This window comes from Lachnellula hyalina, assembly GCF_007821495.1.
Source record: "Lachnellula hyalina strain CBS 185.66 chromosome Unknown contig00066, whole genome shotgun sequence".
In the NCBI taxonomy this organism is placed as follows: Eukaryota; Fungi; Ascomycota; class Leotiomycetes; order Helotiales; family Lachnaceae; genus Lachnellula; species Lachnellula hyalina.
This window is the reverse complement of record NW_022157180.1, coordinates 1-19,922: the sequence shown is the minus strand read 5'-3', so window position 1 is coordinate 19,922 and position 19,922 is coordinate 1. Positions and strand designations below refer to the sequence as shown.

At 47.9% G+C, this 19,922-nt stretch overlaps 6 protein-coding genes across 6 annotated transcripts; 4 read left to right on the top strand and 2 right to left on the bottom strand.

Annotated features, from left to right (window-relative positions):
- Positions 1–3,714: 3,714 nt before the first annotated feature.
- On the top strand, positions 3,715–4,089 carry LHYA1_G004509 (uncharacterized protein; the record flags this gene model as incomplete). Its single annotated transcript, XM_031149468.1, has 3 exons — positions 3,715–3,768; positions 3,811–4,034; positions 4,083–4,089. 3 exons carry the CDS (start codon positions 3,715–3,717, stop codon positions 4,087–4,089), a joined length of 285 nt encoding a protein of 94 aa, XP_031005393.1.
- A 347-nt stretch (positions 4,090–4,436) lies between these two features.
- On the bottom strand, positions 4,437–5,340 carry VAMP713 (Vesicle-associated membrane protein; the record flags this gene model as incomplete). The annotated part of the gene is made up of 2 exons (XM_031149467.1): positions 4,437–5,142; positions 5,303–5,340. The coding sequence occupies 2 exons, from the start codon at positions 5,338–5,340 to the stop codon at positions 4,437–4,439; spliced, it is 744 nt and encodes a 247-aa protein (XP_031005394.1).
- Positions 5,341–5,612: 272 nt separating this feature from the next.
- On the top strand, positions 5,613–7,946 carry suv3 (ATP-dependent RNA helicase, mitochondrial; the record flags this gene model as incomplete). Its single annotated transcript, XM_031149466.1, has 1 exon — positions 5,613–7,946. The coding sequence occupies one exon, from the start codon at positions 5,613–5,615 to the stop codon at positions 7,944–7,946; it is 2,334 nt and encodes a 777-aa protein (XP_031005391.1).
- A 3,645-nt stretch (positions 7,947–11,591) lies between these two features.
- Positions 11,592–15,261, top strand: HK1 (putative histidine kinase; the record flags this gene model as incomplete). Its single annotated transcript, XM_031149465.1, has 6 exons — positions 11,592–12,379; positions 12,519–13,653; positions 13,760–13,900; positions 14,020–14,543; positions 14,593–15,188; positions 15,212–15,261. The coding sequence occupies 6 exons, from the start codon at positions 11,592–11,594 to the stop codon at positions 15,259–15,261; spliced, it is 3,234 nt and encodes a 1,077-aa protein (XP_031005392.1).
- Positions 15,262–17,398: 2,137 nt separating this feature from the next.
- Positions 17,399–18,856, bottom strand: Ppp4c (Serine/threonine-protein phosphatase catalytic subunit; the record flags this gene model as incomplete). The annotated part of the gene is made up of 3 exons (XM_031149464.1): positions 17,399–18,435; positions 18,502–18,592; positions 18,656–18,856. The coding sequence occupies 3 exons, from the start codon at positions 18,854–18,856 to the stop codon at positions 17,399–17,401; spliced, it is 1,329 nt and encodes a 442-aa protein (XP_031005389.1).
- A 656-nt stretch (positions 18,857–19,512) lies between these two features.
- On the top strand, positions 19,513–19,922 carry LHYA1_G004504 (uncharacterized protein; the record flags this gene model as incomplete). The annotated part of the gene is made up of 1 exon (XM_031149463.1): positions 19,513–19,922. A coding segment is annotated over one exon (410 nt), but the record flags the coding sequence as incomplete, so codon positions are not given.

The following is a 19,922-nucleotide window of genomic DNA, read 5'->3' as shown; positions in this document are numbered from 1 at the left end:
CTGCATGTACTAAAAAATTATAAGGACGATCTAATCCTTCAAAGACATTTTACTCTAGACTCCGAGTAGGAGCGCTATGGAGAGAGCTTTTACGCTAACTCTACAGGAAAAGTGGAGCACATGCATAACTTCCAGTAATGAGGCCCTGAACAATGTTGACCATTCATTTGATTGGCCGCAGCACGCAGTTTCGTAAAGCATTAAATCACTATATCCATTCGCACATGGCAGTCGAATCACCCAATTCCTTTCCCCGCACGTTTACGATTCAGTAATCTTACGTTTTCTTACCACTATAGAGCCTAGCTTCATATATAATAATAAATATATTTCTATCTATAAATTCGACCCTAAGGTTTGAATGCCATACTTGCGGGGATGCCGATAAGTACGGCTTGCGTGCGAAAAATAACTGGGTTTGCCATAATGCAGAAGCGTCATGCAATGAGCACTTTTTACCCTAGCGGCACTTTATGTTATTACTTCCACTAGCGGCTCCTTCCTACTAAGAAGGCTAGAACTTCATGTTACCATAAATATGAAATAAGCTAAGTTATCTCTCGTCCTCTTCCTTTTCATAGCTTCTTTTCTTCTAGTATGTAATAAGCTAGTCCATTTAGAGGATCCACATGCGGCCCTAGATGAATTTGTTTGACGAAAACTGGAGGCATTTGAATCCTTTTCCGAAGCTTGTTTTCCACCACAGGTGCCACCAAAGGTGCTCTTGCTATTTCGGAACTTCTACTATAGCGGAGCTTCGTCTTGTTAGTAGGTTTTATCAGCGGTCTATTTCCTCTATAAAGCTTGGAATTCACATGTCGATGAAAGACGGATCATGCTAAGTTACCACTTTTCTCCCATCTCATCTTCTCGATAATGGCTTCCTATCAGGGTACAGACGCCCTTTCCAGTCGGCAACTGTCGCTAAGGGCAGGCCTTAAGCCTTTTGAAACACCCCCGCTGTCTATCGTGGATACATGGACACTTCTACTATCTCGGCTCAAAGAGAAGACAGCTACTATCAAGCAGCGCTTTGACGAGCGCGCTCGCATCGAGCAACAGATAGGCGCCCGCACCGATGACTGGTGTATCAGTCTCTTTCTACAGGAGTACACGCGCCTCGAGCATCTCACCTCGGAGTTAGAGGTACAGCTGGCTATTACCCAGAGCGTGAGCCACAACCAAGCGCCATCAGCGGTTTCACCGTTCGCCCTCTCCCCTTGGCAGATGGAGGAGCGCTATCGCGCGCTCATCCAGCTGCAGTCATTTGTAGGGTCATTCTTCGAGCGCGCCAGTCCCACGTATGACCAGTCTAAGACTTTGTGGTGGTTTGACCCGGCGTTCCACCAGTCGACCGGCCTTAACTATGATCGGTACGGCTCGCCTGATGTTCGAGAAACCGAGATGGGTATTCTCCAAGCGCTAGGTTTAGGGAATGAAAAGCTGCCGCTCAAGCTGTTGTTAACGTCCAGCGGCGTTGCGGCGTTTACGGTGCTGCACCAATTCGTAATGAGCGAGGTCGTCGGCGCGGGCGACACGATTGTTGTTTCTCCATACATCTATTTTGAATGTTTCCAACAGTTAAAGCTATTATCGCATGTAAAGGTCGTCAACTCGGAGACGTTTGACGCCGAGGAAATCATTGCCACAGCGGAGAAACACAACGCCAAGGCAATCTACGTCGATCCCATGGTCAACACACTCGGGCTGCAAACGACTGACCTACGGCGGTTTGCACAGCTGCTGTCGAGCAGGGATGGCTGGAAAGACCGGTACTTAATTGTTGACGGAACGCTAGTCTCAGGTGGAATGCCATTGTACGACTGGTTTGACGGGCCGAATTACCCCAAAATCTTGTACTATGAGAGCGCCCACAAGTATATCCAGATGGGCATGGATATTGTCATGATCGGATTTTTGGTATACCCGGAAGTCTTGGATACCACTTTATCCCTCATCCGCCAGGTCACGGGAACGACGCTTTATTCAAGGATGGCGAACGTCTTGCCGCCCATCACACAGAAGATCCATCAGTCGCGGTCGCACTGGCTCACAACTAATGCGGAGAGACTGTATCATCTGCTGGACAAGAAAAGCTCTACCATCGCCGAGTTCAACTTTCCGGTTCATTGGCGTTCAATGGGTTGGAGTCATGGTGGAAACGTGGTCACTATCCGGCTCTTTGGAGACGATCAAATGAATAAGAATCCGAGCTTGCATATGTTTACAAGTCTGGTCTTGAGAGCCGCAGAAGAAGAGGGTGTTGCTATGACAAAGGGTGGAGGCCTAGGGTTCTCCGTCACACGCATTTGGCCGTCAACTCCTTTCATCCGGGATGCAGACCCATATATGAGGATTTCCGTCGGGGTCGATCCCGAGGAGGTTGAGCCCGTGGCCAGGTCGATAATCAAAGGACTTGAGAGACACTATCGGGCTTGCAAATCTCCAATGAATCTTTGGAAACTCAGGGACAGCGAGGTGACCATGACTAATGGGCGGACCAATGGCGCTCATTCCACGAACGGAAAATATTGAAGCCATTTGTGAAAAATTCCATTCCTGTCGGGATATGTGGTCACATGACCTTAGTATCAATGACTAAGCGACTCAGAGGCATACAACAGCATAACTTCTTCGCCTTTGTCATCCACACAATTAGACTTAGACACCTAGAAACCAAACCAGATACCATCATATGAGACAGATTACTAGGCCAGCCCAGTGCACTATGTGATACCAACAATTCCAACTTTAAAAACTCCAAGCTATCCCTATCTTGAACCTTTGACTATTGAATTGAAAGTGCCGGTAGGTGATACGCACGTGAGCCAGCAATATCAAAGAAAGTAGCATACAATCAAGATACATACGCCGCAACTTAGCATCCTATGCTACGGTCCCTAAGGCATTGGCTCGGCCTCTTATTTCTTAGACGAGTCTCTATAAGCACTTGGTATTGAAGATTGAAGCACACTCGCTTCCTCCCCCTTCGGCATCCACTTGATAGCAGCCGAAGGAAAGGAGTCGAGGACCGTTCGCTGCCCGCAAATGTATTTGCACTCGGAATAAACTTATATTGACAGCCGCTTGAAAATTTAAACCAAGCTGGAATTTCAACAGAACTCTTTTTGGGTAGGGACATTGGACTGCACATGTACATAATGTGAGAAGAGAATGTCTCCAAAATAGCAAAACTAGCTCACTAAAGCTTCTTTGTATATCACATATTGAGGCTCTGCTGGAAATTCTGATTCTCATGCTCTGACAGGATTCAGGAGAACACATAAGACGACAGTTCCTGGTGGCCAGAATCGGAAAGCTGGAAAAGCAAGACTTCTTACTCATCCATCCTCTTCTCAGGAAAACGAGAATATACGAAGTATATGAAATGTACAGATTACTTCCTTTGGTGGCTTTTTGATGAAAAAAAGGGTGGTGGCATGTGCTAGTCCGAAGATCGAGTTGCCGTCATCAACCGAGCCGAGGTGGGACTGGACGGACCTTCCTTAAGCTACCCCACACTTGAAAGGCTCCCGCCACCCGTGCCCGTCCTTCCCAAAAGACCCAGCCGAAAGCAGATATATTCAAATTACTCTATCGAAGACTTGCCCATTATTAATTACAAATCAAAAGAGATTCCATCTAATACTTCCTCGAATCGTCTCTCAAGTCTTCCCTTATCATACACCGCATTCTCAGCACCAAGCCGCAGATATGATATCCTCGCTACAACCACAACGGCCTAAAGTAGCCTCCTCCGTCTCCCATGTTAGACCTCAATCCATATCTAAGTAGCTAATTTGAACCCAGTTCCCACCTCAATCCCAACCAACTAAACCCGCAAACCAGCAACCCACTCGCTTCATCTCCGGCATTCCCCAAGCCCCACGCTGCCAAATCGAAGCTATGCCACCCTTCGATCCATCAAAGGCAATATTAGATGCGTCGAAAAGGCATCCGGTATTCTTTACGGATCGGTTGGTGAAAGCGCCGAATGGGGTACTTGGTGGTTGGGTCTCGCCGGTTGCCAAGGGGTATGTTTTTAATGATGGGGTTAGGAGGGGTGTAGAGGGGACTCCGAGGTTATGAAGGGGGAGTAGAGAAGGAAGTCCAAGTTGTGAGGATTGAATAGAGGATGTCTATGAGTTTATGAGTGATAGTAATGGGTGTATATATTACGGGCACTGCACTGGCGTTTTGGGGATACTCTGCCATTGCAAAGCACGGCATCGGGGTCTGAAGTATGGATAAGCATACAGGAATGATCAAAGATTATGGTCCTACTGATCGGCTTGAACTCAAGGAAATGTATCAAAGGCTAATAGCCATTTTCACGAACTCAGTGGCTTGTTACAATTTCCTCCAAACGCCTCATTGGTATAGCATCCGCCCTGCTTTCCCCCATATATGGTACACTTCATCCATCGAACCGTCACTCACTTGCCGCCGACACATTTCGACCATCCGGGCAATCCGCATCCGAAGCCAACAAACAAGTAAATCAAGAAGATGACCACTACAATTAGTAGTGCCATGAGTTTCACATTCTTCCACCACATCTGCCTCCTCAGCCCCCTGCTCCTCACTCTAAAATCATGTGCATTCCCACCCAACCGATCGGTTTTATCCACCAACAGATCAATCCTCTCACCCCTCTCCAGCAAACTCTCGATATTCTGGCTCATAATCCCCCTCACATTATCAATTTCGCCCTGCACATTGCTAATCGCATCCTCCTTTCCGGCCTTCGTTGTCCCATAGTTAATCATCAAGCCCTTAAGCTCGCTGTTGAAGCTGCCCGCGCCATAATTCGGCAAGCTGGCGAAATCAGTGCTCTCGGGAGCAAATTGTGACAGGAAGCGCTTCTTGACTTCGAACAGGAATCCAAAGGGAATGCGGCGGCCTAGGGAAGAATCGGCAATTACGAGGTAGGTGAGGCCACCTGCTGATGCAGATTCCGGGGGGTATTCCGAGGGCGCATCGGCGATATAGTGAATGAAGTTGGAGTTGTGGGTGTAGGTGAGCTTTTGGGCGGTGTTGTGGGTGATCTTGGGAAGGACGAGGGAGGCGAGCGACGAGGTTTGGGAGGATGCTGAAGCGGTATGTTCGCTCAGGATGGTGTTGTTGTGTGCGATACAGGCGCTAGTATGGTCAGTTGGCTGATATTTGTAGTAATCGGTAGTCCTTTCCTGAGATTTCCTCACCCTCAGCTGGGGGTTGAGGTTAAGGACAACTCAGGGGGGACTACTGATTAGTTGAGGAGATGGGGGTAATGGTCGGTCATCCTTCTTCTCGTACTTACTAGAGGAGAGGAGTTGGAGGCGTTGATGAGGAAGCCATTATGATGGAAGGTCTAGATTGCTGTCATGCAGTAGGGAAATCCGTTTCGGAGAAAGTGCTTTTGGAGGATAGATAGGATTGCAGGTTTGATGCACCTGATGGATAGCTGTTATACATGTAGATGATGTACGAAGCATGAGGTGACGCACTTGGCGCGGAGCGGAATGCCAAGACTTATGTCGCGTAGAAAAGTTATCGTCTTAACGACGAAGCCGTGAATACTTGAGGTGCGCTTCTCCTCTGCAACAACCTCTTTGACCTCGATTACGATAATGCAAACGGCATTGTCAAGACCTGGACAATGTACCTTTTGTGCATTTAGAGCCTTGCAACGTCGCCGTCTCGCACCCCAATGCCAGGATGGGGCGAGACGCCACAGGTCTATCACATCGAGACCTCCAAGGAAGCTATTAACGCGTCGCCCAGATGCTTCAAATATTCCACGGCGGGATTTTCGTAGAGACAATGCCGTGGGAATAGACAATTATTCGAGACGGAAAGAGTCTGTTTACGATGCATTCGGAGAGCTTTTGGAATCACAACTTGACCACTTGGAAAATAGGTTCTCTAATGGCCCTCTGGACCGGGTCACGTCTTGGGGAATAACATCCAAACGACAACTTGCCAAAAAGCTGGAAATCTTCGGAGAGAGTGTTAGAGACGCCGTCGAACGCGCCAGCAAGCATCGAATAATTAGCAAGAAGGCAAACCCCCTCTTTCACGATTTGCGGCAAGCGTTCATTTCTGGGCACACTCCTGCTTTAGCTGCACAACTGGACTTTCGGTTTATGGCTTCAGTCGTGGAATCAAGAGGACCTATAAATGGCTCTACGTCAGACTTACAAAAGCAGTTGGCAGATCTGCGGTTTCCTTTCGAATGGTACCCAGCAACGAGAGCTTTGCAACGAACAATACACCTTCACGTCGGACCTACTAATTCGGGCAAGACATATCATGCCCTGAAAAGGTTAGAGACTGCGAAGACTGGATTATATGCCGGACCGTTACGCCTGTTGGCGCATGAGGTGTACACAAGGTTCAATGCCATGGGCAAGAAGTGTGCGTTGATCACAGGAGAGGAGCGGCGGATTCCCGAAGGACTCGATTGTGTTATGAACAGTTGCACCGTGGAAATGATACCCCTCAACACTATGGTAGATGTTGCTGTCATTGACGAAATTCAAATGCTCGGTGACAATGACCGTGGCTGGGCCTGGACACAGGCATTCCTTGGAATTATGGCAAAAGAGGTTCATCTTTGTGGCGAATTACGCACAATATCTCTTGTTCGAGACCTTTGTGCCGCTATGGGGGACAAGCTGATTATTCATGAATATGAGCGACTTGGTCCTCTCAAATGCGATACGAAGAGCCTCAGAAGCGACTTGAGTAAACTCGAAAAAGGGGATGCTGTCATTATGTTCTCTCGGATTAGAATCCATGCCATGAAAGCAAGCATCGAGAGGATTACGGGCAAACGCTGCGCCGTTGTCTATGGGTCACTACCACCCGAGACGCGGGCACAGCAAGCTGCCTTTTTCAACGACCCGAATAATGACTACGATATCCTTGTGGCGAGCAACGCTGTTGGAATGGGCTTGAATTTGAGTATCAAACGGGTTGTTTTCGAATCTCTTTCAAAACATAATGGACTAGTTCTTGCACCTCTCGAACTGCCAGAGATCACCCAGATTGCAGGCCGAGCGGGCAGGTTCAAATCTGCAGATGAGGCTACGAAACAGGGTGCGACTGAGCTTGGGAAAGCTGGCTCTCCATCGGAACATGTCAAATCAACGCCCAATGTTGGTTATGTGACCACTCTTGATGGGTTTGACTTGCCCAGAGTGCAAGAGGCCATGGCAACGACGGTCGAGCCCTTGAAATCCGCTGGCATCTTTCCGCCATCTGATGTGGTAATTCGATTTGCGGCCTTATTCCCCGCCACGACTCCTTTCAGCTACATCCTCCTTCGACTACACGAACTAGTCACACTAAATCCGCAATTTCATCTGTGCCGCTTGAGGGAACAAGTCGAAATCGCTGACCTGATTCAACCATATAAAATGTCAGTCGCGGATCGTCTCGCGTTCATGAGTTCGCCAATCACTCTTAGAGACCAAGGATTCCCCCAAGTCGTCGTTGAGCTTGCTCAATGCCTCTCGAACCAAAGCGGTGGCGAACTGATAAACCTGAAGTCTTTCCCACTCGAGATCCTCGATCAAGACATCAACGATTATGCTCAGGGTAGCAAAGGTTATCTAAGGACGGCGGAGATTTTACATAAGGCTCTAGACCTCTATCTCTGGCTGAGTTACCGCTTTGCGGGCATTTTCAGGAGTCAGGCTCTTGCCTTCCACGTTAAAGGGCTAGTGGAAGAGAAGATCGGCCAATGCTTGGCAGACGTCCGCTTCGATGAGACTAGGCGCAGGAGAGACAATTACTTGAAATTCAAGGCTTTAGAACAGCAAGAAGAAATAAGAGAACATCTCGGAGAAGTTGATGGGCAGTTGGAGACGGTGTCTGCCTCGGATATATCGATTCCGGCAGCGTGGGAGAACGGAAAGTTTGATGATGCTATGACATCGACGAGCGAGAACAGACTGTAATATTGTTGTACAAGATGTAAAGTAAATGTATAAACCACACTCCATGAATAATGCGCGATTAGATAGAATGTTTCAGGACTCAAATCGATATATCCAAGAGAGGATTATATCTTACGACAAATACCTTTCCTCGGGTTTCTCATACTATCTCGCTGCTCCCTTTTGTCTTCCTCTAGGCTGCGGGTAGTGCAAAAGATGGACTGTGCCTTTCCTGCCAGCAAACAGCTAACTTTCTTCACTCGAAAGTCTATCTCAACCGGCTGCGAGCAATTTTGATGTGTTCCTGGCGCAAATCAGAGAGCTTGCCATCTGGCCCACATATCCTCACTACCGCGCGCGACGAAGATCACTACCTCCAGCGCCGCATATTTCTGGGGTAAGAGAGATTCATTCAACTGGCTGCGTCGAGATTTCTCGTCCGGGAAACAGCTACGGCTAGGCTAGTCTCGAAGATTTCTGTTTTTCACATCCTATGCATAGGTGTTAGGACTTGATGATGGGTTTGAAGTGGAAAAACCTGGGTACCGTTTGGTCTTGACATTTGGAAGGAACAAATAGTTGTGTTGTCAACTTGTCATGAAGCTAAGTTTCATCTCAAGCGGGACCGGGTGCTAAACTTAGGAGCCGTTTCGGCTTTTTGTGGAAATAATGGAGCACGACGCGAGTCCCCCGTACGAGTAAGAGTTCCGAATATTATCCAGGCCGGCGATCATAGCAGATCCCTTTATTGCGGCGGAATTTTGGGTAGCATCCTTATTGCGGGGAAAATTTCAACCTTCCAAAAAAAAATTATTCCAGATGGTTTAATATGCGGAACACGGATTTGATCCCAGAAACTGTTGGTTTTGTGAGTATTTCTGCCCATATGCTCGATCACATGTAAGAATAAGAATGCCGGATTAATTTATTATCTGTAGACGTAAGATCAAGTGAGGATACTGTAGTCACACGACTACTATACTTCTGACGTGTGCCCTGGTAACAGATCCAATAGGATCAGCAAGACAAGGGCCTCTTAGTACCGATCGCGAAACACCACACATAGCCACAGATCCTTATGAAGAAAACCAAAGCCATTTCAACCTCTTGGAATCTGTAGGATGATGGTTCAGCCAAGAGTCTTGGGACCTTCTGAGCCAAAAGTACAACCTTCAACACCTGAGCAGCTCATCCCACACCAACCATAGCCTAAGACCAAAACTCATAGCAGCAATGAACCAAACCCGCATCAAAAGCTAACGGCACTCATCCGTACTCTCCCTCACGCCGCCATGTCAAAACCGCCATCCATCCAAACCAGCCTCCTCACCCTCCTCTTCATCGGTCTCATCATTCAACTACGCCTCGTGCTCCTCGGCCCAAAACTCAACCCCAACCCCAATCCAAAATCGAACGACCCATCCCCCCCTTTTCACCCGCCAACCAGCCCCCGTCCCAAACGCCAACTACCAATACCAATACCAAGCCCCCATCCAATGCCCCCCACAACCCCGCAGACCGCTCTCCCCAATCCTACATCGTCTACCTACAATACCACCACACGCTCGAGCAGCACTCCAGCGCCATCCACCGCGACATCCGCCCGTATGTCAAGGACGTGTATGAGGAGGGCCGCAAGACCGTGTATAGCTCCGTGGGCGTCGATGAGGATATGTTGGAGGCCATTATGGGGGATGAGAATGTGTGGTTTGTCGAGTGTGCGGTGGTATTGACGGGGGATGCGAGGGAGATGAAATGGCATCAGTAGGCTGTAGCAGCCTAGAGAATCTGTTGTTTTGCTCTTGCTATTGCTAGAGGATGGATTTTCGCGGGGAGTTGACCTTATTGCTGGGAATCTTGGAAATCTGAATTTGGATTAAATAGGTTCTATAAATCGACCCTGGTTATATCCCTCAGAACTGCCATACTAGCTTGAGACGCGACGGGAGTCTCGGGGCATGTCGTGGTGATGGGATGGCTTGCTTGGGGTAGCTTGACCATGTGTGCGTTGTCTATACTGTCTTACAACGATTGAACAAATGAATAGCACGCGGTCGAATTGCAGTAGGCAAAAAAAAAGAAAAACATCGCTAAAAACATCAAAAAGGGCAAAATAGAAGAGCAAAATAGATACTAAAAAAGCTGACTGTGCGTGTCATTTGACACGTATAGAGACTCATGGCCCGCCGAGCAGAACATTTCATTTATAGTATTTCGGTATATTTCTTAATTACTTGAACAGCAGGGCCGTACAATACAATTATATCCATGTACCATAAAGTGTATTAATGCGACGACGTCTTGGTAGGCAGAAAAAAACCCAAATCACGTCTGTTTCCAAAGGAAGTAGTTTTTTTGTTGAGGTAATAAATATGCACATTTTAATATATACCTACGGTATCAATATTGAATGCCGAGGTTTTGCCAGAGCAAGCTGCTATATCTTGTACGTTTCGATTGTCCGTCGTCTTTCGTACTCTATTGTTTCCTGCTCCATTGGGTAGGAGATCTGGGGGAGACGAAGAGTGGTGACAAGTGTCGACAAGTGGCACTCTTGGGATGAGGATGGATACATTTTCGTACATTTCTAAGGCGTTTGTATCAACTATCCAAATGCTACTCGTAGAGTAGGGGGAATGAAAGGTCTACATACATAAAAACCAACCCCAAATTTTGTGGGGTTTGGTCAGTTGCCTATCGTAAAACTCTCATCATGCAACGGTTACCCAAGGCGCTCGCTCTAGTACGGCAAAGTGGTCGAAAGTTTCAGCATGTTGAATGTACCGTAGGAAGGTATCTTCAAGCAATGGGTATTGAATATGTTGCATACTGTACTGCACAGGATGAGCAAGAGTACTGTAACCTCAACCCCGCACTTGCGAGACCCCTGAAGCAATCCTTGAGATGGTTTCACTGCCTTGAACACACTTCTGCCCCTGTACAATGCGGATATCCACTCTAGAAAGCTGGATTTTGAGTTGCAAGGAGGTACGAGGAATTCGGAAGAACGAAGAGTCAAATGAAAGAAATACTCAAGAGAGCACAAAGCGCGGGGCTTCAAGTGTTTCTGTATTAAGTACTACAGTCTGCAAATAATTCCCACCCTAGTTTGGACTCTAGTACGAAAGCGGTTACGGCCCAATTTCAACCCGCGAAACGACCAGGAACATGGGAATTCGATGTGTCTGGCCCGAAAGTCCATGCCATACCATACCATACCTACCATGCTATGCCACGAAAAGGACTTCTCTTCCGTCCAAACTCGTCAACGTGAGCGCATATTCGTATTCTTGCACCCATAGATTTAGATATTCTCAAACGCCGCATCCTTACATGCGCATTTACTCAGAACGACGCCCAATTCCTTGGAAACCGCATCTAGAAGGGATGGAGGGGTAGCAAGCATCAAGTACGACCCACACCACCACCCAGATCACACCCGCAGATATGCAGTTACTGAAACACAACAAACAGCATTACCTCTTTTCACGAACGACTCAAACATACTTCTGCGCTACACAACCTTTCACAACGCTTCGGCGCCGCTACAGTAGTATCCGCATACCACTGTAGCTACTCCACAACTACAGTCCCTCTCGGGAAAGGAGAAGGCGCCGGCGTATGACACACCCATGCGGTTTCTCTACTCAGAGGCTACCCAGGACAATGGCTTCTCCTGCACGGAAATCCCAAAAGGTCTCGGAGGCTCTTTCTGATTCCCCTACGGAACGGACCCGCGCTCGATCGGCCCATGAGGAACTGAGCAGGCAAGGTGTCACCAGAAGTAACTCCCACACTGCTTTTGAGAACACAGCAGGCAAGACGCTCGACAATGATTTTGCGGTTATAGGGATCGGCGCTCTTTTGGAGCAAGATCCTCGCCCGACCTTTGCCCTAAATCTTGACACTAACGTCAATGACATTTTCGTGCCAGGTTTTGTGAATAAGGCTTTTCAGTCTTATCCTCAATTGAAGAATATCCTCCCGTTCAAAACCACACCCGGCTCGCCGCTATCCCCGAAGCTTCCTTCTGCCGACTTCAAACAATGGATTCGGGATTTGGCACACCATGACGAGTCGCCCTTCTCGGCACCTTTCAAATACTGTGGTTTTGCTTGGATTGGTTTCAAAATACAGAGTAGATGGCTCATTGTTAGTGGACAAGAAAGTTATGAGAAATCAGCTTTTGAGGGAAGATCCTTGCGACCAATTAATGGTTCCGCTGCCCCTCAAAGAAATCCTAATACTGATTGGGATCACCCCTTGCGGGTCAAGAATATTCGAACGATTTCTAATGATTCTGTTTCGTCTGATGATTCTCTTCCGCCATCTTTTGTAACTCCTGGAACACCAGATTGGACACTTACTCACCCTGTAGGAGAACTCTCGCCTCATGTCATTCTTGCTCGAAGTGTGGACTGGAGCACAACCTCTTTAGGGGATATGCAGACGTGGTAAGAGGATGCAATTGTTCATCTTCATTTCACCACATTCTTGAAGTTCAAGGCTCAATCGCATAACTCCAAATTTCTGACACTCATTAACCTAGAATTTCCTTTATGAGTAACGTACTAACTCTCAACTACGTTGTAGGACTCCGGAGTTTCGACAAGTAGCAAATTTGCTAATGTCAAATCCCCATCCTGCCGCTTTGTTTTGGGGAGAAGAAATGACAGTCTTATATAACAAACCCTACGCTGATACCATTGCTGGAAACAAACACCCTCGCCTCATGGGAGCTGGTTTTTTAACCAGTATGGGATTTTCAGAACTCTGGGATTGGGTGAGGCCGGAATTCGAAAAAGCCAGGCAAACTGGAGAGGCCGTCGCTGTTGCAGACCAGATGTTGCCAATCGAACGTCATGGCTTTCTTGAAGAGACATTTTTCACTTGGTCACTAACCCCAATCTACGGCGGCACATCTGAGATACTTGGTCTCTACAATGCTCCCTTCGAGACAACCCTGCAAGCAAGAGCTACTCGCGCAACCGAGACTTTGATTAAATTAGGTCAGGAAACTGCTCTGGCACAGACAGTTTCTGAATTCTGGCCTAGAATGCTGAAATCCCTTGAGGACAACGAGTTCGACTTCCCCTTTGCCCTCATATATTCTATCCTTGAAGATATTGATGCCGATGAAGACGCTTCTATGTCGTCCGAGTCCTCGCTGGGATACAAGTCCTGCGTTCTTGAAGGAGCTCTAGGTGTTCCTGAGGGGCATCCAGCAGCTCCAACACGTCTAGATCTAAAGCGTGCGAGAGGAGGATTCATACCCTCGTTTCGTGACGCCATGACTAGTCGAGTGCCAAAGCTTTTAAATATCAACGACGGGTCACTGTCCGAGTCGCTGATGAAGGGTTTTGAATGGAGGGGCTATGGCGATCCGTGCAAAGAAGCCATTGTTTGTCCCATTCGACCAACCAACGGAGAAAATGTGATGGGCTTCCTTGTTATTGGCGTTAATCCACGTCGAAAGTTCGATCTCGATTACCAAGCTTTCATTCGACTTCTTGATAGACAGCTGGCAACATCACTAGCATCAGTCACGCTTTTTGAAGGCGAGATAAAGCGTGGATTAAACGCTGCTGAAGCAGCAGCTTTAGAGCGTTCTAGATTATCTGAAGAACTTGCCGTTCAACGATCACGCCTCCAGCGGATGGCGGAAATATCTTCAGTGGGGATGCACTCGATGGCCCCAAATGGTGCTCTACTTGAAGCAAATGACCGGGTAATAAGCTCTTTGCTTAGTTTGCCTCTTTTGTATTAGCCCATAGCATGTGGTTCATACGTCACGATCCTTGCTTTACAGAGATCATGGTGCTGATTCGTTGTAGTGGTATGAAATGACGGGCCACCCGAGGGAACCGAGTGAACCAATGTCGTTTATGGAGCTTGTTGACGCTGAAAGCACGGAAAAGTTAGAGAAGGGATGGAAACGACTTACCGAAGACAAAGTACCATGGACTGGAGAACTGGTATGTCTACAATCTCCAATCCTTCTCTGTGCACTCTTTCGATCGAATCGAATGGATTAATACGTCCTATACATTTGAGACACATTCAGAGTCATGTCTACTAATTCAATCAATTTTAGAAATTGAAGAGGCCCTGGTACGAGCCAGCGACAGGTGCAAAACACGACTATTGGATATTGGCAGCCTCTCAACCCGAGTTCTCACATGATAACATATTGAAGAGCATCATGGGCTCTATCACGGACATAACTCTCCAGAAACAAAGTGTCAATGATGCTGATGAACGCGCAAAGCTCTCACAGCAATTGCTAATCTCAACGCAGCAAGCCAAAGCTCTACAGAACAAGCGCTTAGAGGAAGCAGAGGAGGCAAGGAGAGCCCAGAATAGTTTCATCGACATCACCTCACACGAGATGAGGAATCCTTTAAGTAAATCCTTACATGATCGGTTATTGTGGTGTGGATCTAATCCAGAAACAGGTGCTATCCTTCAGTGTGCTGATGGAATTTCGACGTCGTTGAACGAATATTTGGCGGAAAAGGCAAGCCTTGATCCGGAACTAATCAGCATAATAGAAGGGGCAATTGAGTCTGCCGACACAGTACAGTTATGTGCCCAACATCAAAAGTCCATTGTCGATGAGTAAGTCCCCGCATCTGTCTCCAAACATTCAAAATTAACTCAATAAAAGCATTCTTACTATTTCGAAGCTTGATTCAAATCTCCTGCTCATTACTCCCGACCCTATTCAACCCGTTAAAGTTGTTCAACAAGCTCTAAAAATGTTCGTCGCCGAGTGTCAGATGACAAAAATAAAGATGGGTTTCCATGTCGATGATTCTTGGCGCGAACATGGCGTTAATACTGTCATGCTTGATTCGAGCCGACTGCTTCAAGTCTTGATCAATCTCATGACAAATGCAGTCAAGTTCACCAAATCCGAGGAAGGGGCCCGCACAATCGATGTTTCCCTTGCCGCATACAAAGAACCACCACCAGAAATACCCCCACATTTTCATTATTTTCCGACGAAGAATGATAGATCAGACGTAACGGCTTCTGATGATTTTGGGAAGGGCAAGATCGTATACCTACGATTTGAAGTAAAGGATAGCGGTTGTGGACTAGGCAATGATGAGAAGAAAAACCTCTTCACACGCTTCAGCCAGGCCTCTCCGCGAACACATGTCAAATACGGTGGAAGTGGTCTAGGTCTTTTCATCTCACGGCAATTGACAGAGCTCCAGGGAGGGGAAATCGGAGTTGCGTCTGAGGCGGGCGTAGGCAGTACATTTGCATTTTACATCAAGGCTCGAAGAGTAGAAACCGAAGAAAGCTTACCCAAAACGGTGAAGATTGATCCAGCCCTACAAACCGCTTCACGCGATGCTACGAATCTCAAGCGCATGGTCCGAGACGATGGATCTGCTGCGAATTTGTCTCCCTCGCAATCTGCAACCCGCGGATTATCTTCTACGAAACCTCCAGCCACAAGTCTCCCACACCCAGATCTTAGCAGCGTAAGGATAACTAGCTCTTTGATTTTACCGTACCCCCTTCTATCATGTTTCGTCTCATGTACTCTAACTACTCCTTACATACTTCCTAAAAAGGGAACTTGCTCTTCTTCTTTCTCTCAAAACCCCCTTAAAGAGGAAATAACTAACTCCCCGTGATCTAGTGGCATGTCCTCATCGTCGAAGACAATCTCGTGAACCAACGTATCCTTTCCCAGCAAATCCGCAAACTAGGCTGCCAAATCCACGTTGCGAACCATGGCGGCGAAGCCCTGGACTTGATCCGCACAACGAAATACTACCAAGGACAAGAAGAACTTGGTAAGGAGTTATCGGTTATTCTTATGGATTTGGAAATGCCGGTCATGGATGGCTTGACGTGCGCGAGAAAGATTCGCGCGATGGAGGGCGAGGGCTTGGTGAAGAAGCATCTGCCGATTATTGCTGTTACGGCTAATGCGAGGGGGGAACAGATTGCTGCGGCCAAGGATTCGGGGATGGTGAGGAGCTCCTCCTGCACAAGATCTTGGTGTACTGAGAGAGTGTGCTATGCTAACATGAGGTACAGGACGATGTAATGCCTAAACCTTTTCGCATTAGGCAACTAGTACCGAAGATCGAGGCGTTATTGCAGGGGCAAGCAGAGGAGCTGTAATTACTTGCATAAGGGAGAAAAGGTCTGTATATATGTATATATGTTTATTATGGGACATGCCGGCATGGTAGATGATTGATGGTTGCGGGTTGTATTGATTGGTTAGATGGATGCGTAGAACACGATACCCATTTGTCCTCGGAAAGGAAAGGAAAAGGAGTAAATTGGCATTCGGAATTATAGATGTATGGTGAGATTGGACTGCCTTGCCTTGCCTGATTAGAGGTACTGTACCTAGCAGGTACTGGTAACCTAAATTCAACCATTTTACAGTACTTGGGTGGAATGCTGGGATGGATAAATAACTTGATATGACTGACTGAACCAATGTAATCTTACTATTAATAATAGTGTTTGAAAGATCTCTCTCTAGTGGACTAGAAAGAAGTTCCTAAGAAGGAACATTAGGCTTGTAGTGTAAGATACTGTACTATAAGAGACATCACATCTTCCAAGACATGACATTTCGACCGATCGACCTCTACTTGTCAATTGCCCTCCCCTCCGATCTTCACTTCACTTCGCGTCTACTTGTAGCACGCGAAGCTAAGCTGGCTGGGCTAGCTCCGATCCAAATGCCCGCAGCAACCGGGCCCGGGCCCCCTTTTCCCCACTCACTCGGATATATATGTGTTAAAGGGACCCGGCCCCCTCGTCCCCGTACTTCGTACCCCTAGTGGGGAATCCGCTATCTTAGGGAGTACCCGCTCACTATCGTAAGATATATACAGTATGCGGAAAATTCAGGCAGGTAGGTAGGCAGGTAATATATTATTTTCACTACATCTGCTATGTAAGATTACGTACAGTATTCAGCAGTCCGTACGTACGCTGTACTTACATTCCGTTATATTCTATTCTATTCTGGAATATGGTAGAGTGAGTGAGATCTAGAATAACATAGAGTGAGTGAGAGTTTGAATAATGCGAGGAGGTACTGAACATACATACAGTACGAAGAATATCTTTCTCTCCTTCTTTTTCACCTACTTGAGAACTAGCTAGCTACCTCACAGTAGCTACTGTAGCTGTATAAAAGCCACGGCAAGCGAGCAACCATGATTTCCTCTGATTCTAAAAAATCTTAAGGAAAACCTAGTACGCAAATTTGATGTCGTACTTTGTATCTTATGGTATGCACAGAATTTCCATATATATTTTTGGTTTGCTTGCTTGCATATTCTACAGTCTTTATCATAAATAAGCCACCCTCCTAGACGCCATATATCCATCCATCCATCTCTCCACACATAGCAAGCATAGCAACCCAGCCATTAAGCACTCCAGTATCATATCTATCATGACATCGTGAGTGACATGACTCTCTACAAGAAATAATCCGCCACAGGTTTTTTCGCCGGCATCCCCCTCGAGTCCTGCGGCGCGGCTTGGAACACCCTATACCGCCTCGCAGGCCCAGCCAACAATACCCTATCGCTCGGTTTCATCACACCGCCATCACTCCTATTCACCTCGCCGTTACTGCGCGCCAGCATACTCTCCCCACTGCCGTCTTCGCTGAGCTCGAGAATGGCCGCGATGTTTCCGCATCTGTAGCAGTAGTTTGGCGCCGACCAGACCGTGACGATGCTGTTGTCGAACATCTCTTTGAAGCCTTCCATGACTAGTTGATGCGCGCGTGCTATCATGGATAGGTCGTTGGCGTGGTTGAAGACTTTGACGATGTCGGCGCCGAAGAGGAAGCCCGCGCCGCGTGGTGAGAGGCCCCAGCCGTCGATCTCGTCCGGGTCCGACCAGAGGAGATCGCACATTGCGCCGTCGTGGGGGACTTCCTGTTTGCGGTCCAAAAGCCGGATCTTGTCGATGCCATCGATCAATGGTGATAACCCCCCATGCACGCACAGTACAGCGCCGCTAGTATTCCCAACTGATCCGCGGCTATATCCCGAGGCGGCTGTACCCGGAGGACCGGTTTTTGCAGCTGGCGAAGAGGAGCTTTTCGTCGACGGACTCGAACGGGCGCCGTTTCGCGCTTGGCCCCGAGGGAACCTGTCTATGACCCCACCGGTGTGGTTCAGCAGTTCTATTTCTATACCTTCATCGTCCGGTTGCGTCGACGACGACTTCTCCGGCATCAGGCCTTTAGATTCTCCTAGTGATGTCGAGGCCCCTAGGACTATGGCTCCCAGCGCTAGGTAATCGAAGACCTCGCAGCAATATCGCCATACGTTCGCACTGCCGTATTTCCGCAGACATTCGTCGTAGAAGCCGTAGACAGTGGTGATTTGCCGCGATTCGTGGTTGCCTCGTATCAGAGTCATGCGATCTGGATATCGTACTTTGAGACAGAGAAGAAGGAGGAAGGATTCGAGGGAATAGAAACCGCGGTCCACGAAATCACCTGCGAGAATTAGCATAGCACTTGTTATCATTCAAAGTAACTGTTTGCAGTACAGTCAGTACGTACCCATGAATAGATAATTCGTATCTGGTACATCTCCGCCGACGCGAAATAACTCCATCAAGTCGTGAAACTGCCCATGGATATCGCCGCATATCTATTGACAGTCAGGACAGGACAGCTCTCTCCTCGTACTAGACTCTAGGAAAGAAAGTCCTACCGTCACTGGCGCCGTCACCGTAACCACATTGCCCTCTTCAATTAACAATTCCCTCGCCTTGTGACATAACTCTCTAACTTGCGCTTCTGGTATAGGTCGACAAGCTCTTAGCTGCGCAATCGCTCTGTGTTGGTAATTCATTCTTAGCTTCAGTTCTAGGAAGGTGGCGGGGTGCAACTTGTACCTGTCTAGATCGCTCATCTTGCCTTAACCAGGTATTATAAGCGTAACAGTATCCTCTCAGCTAGGGGACTATGAGCACAGTTCACAGGCCCTGTGTGGCAGACCCGTCGCTTAACTCAGAGTGTTGATACTCCCAGACGCATCGAGCAGCCAGAGGGGCTGGTAAAATATTGATAGATCCTAGGTTGTAGAATCCGATAATCCCTCGTCCGCCACTTTGCTTATAGAATATCCTCCAGCTTCTACATGTAAAGCCTAGACAAACACTCGAAATATAGTCGTAGGTATCATGAGAATAGAATGGTGGCCGAGTGCGAGTGCGATGTAAACTATTGATTCCCCAAACCCAACTCTAAGCTTGGTCTTGGGTTCTGATAGACGACCGACGACTCCAGGACAAACGCGCTAAAAACTTACAGGGATTGATCTCGTGCCGCAACGATAGCTTCAAAAAAGCACCACTATCCATCACAATCCGAATCCCCATTCATTCCATTTTCAACATCACGCCACCACACTCTTTTACCATAACCCGTCTGTCCGTCCGTACGTATCTCCTCTATACCACAACGATCTATGTAACCAATTCCACAAACCCTACAGTATCAATTGATTGACCCTGCCTATCCTGCCGCCCTCGGCAGGCAATCCCATCTCACCTCACATACCAAACCATGCCACCGCCCCTGCACCCACGCAGTTTCCTCACATCCTCCCTCTTCGCCACCACGGTCTTCGCCTCATTTTTCGTCGTCGCTCTACCGCACATCCTACCCTGTCCCGCGCCGCGAGTCGCGTATGCTGATGGGGAAATGCAAATGCAAGGGGGTGCGGACGGCCAACCACGCAAACGACGGAGACGGAGGAAGTGCGTGGGTGAGGGTGAAGCTGGTGAAGGGGGGGAGAATAAGGGGGTTGTAGATGAGAGGGAGAGCGCTGAGGAAGAGGATGCGAGGCGGGGGCAAAGGGATAGCAAGAGTAAAAGGGAGTGTCCGGTGCCGAAGCCGGGGGGTGTGGTAGGGACGTTACTGGGGTTTAGGGGAGCTGGAGGGGGAGCTGGAGGGGAGGAGGAGGAGGAGGAGGA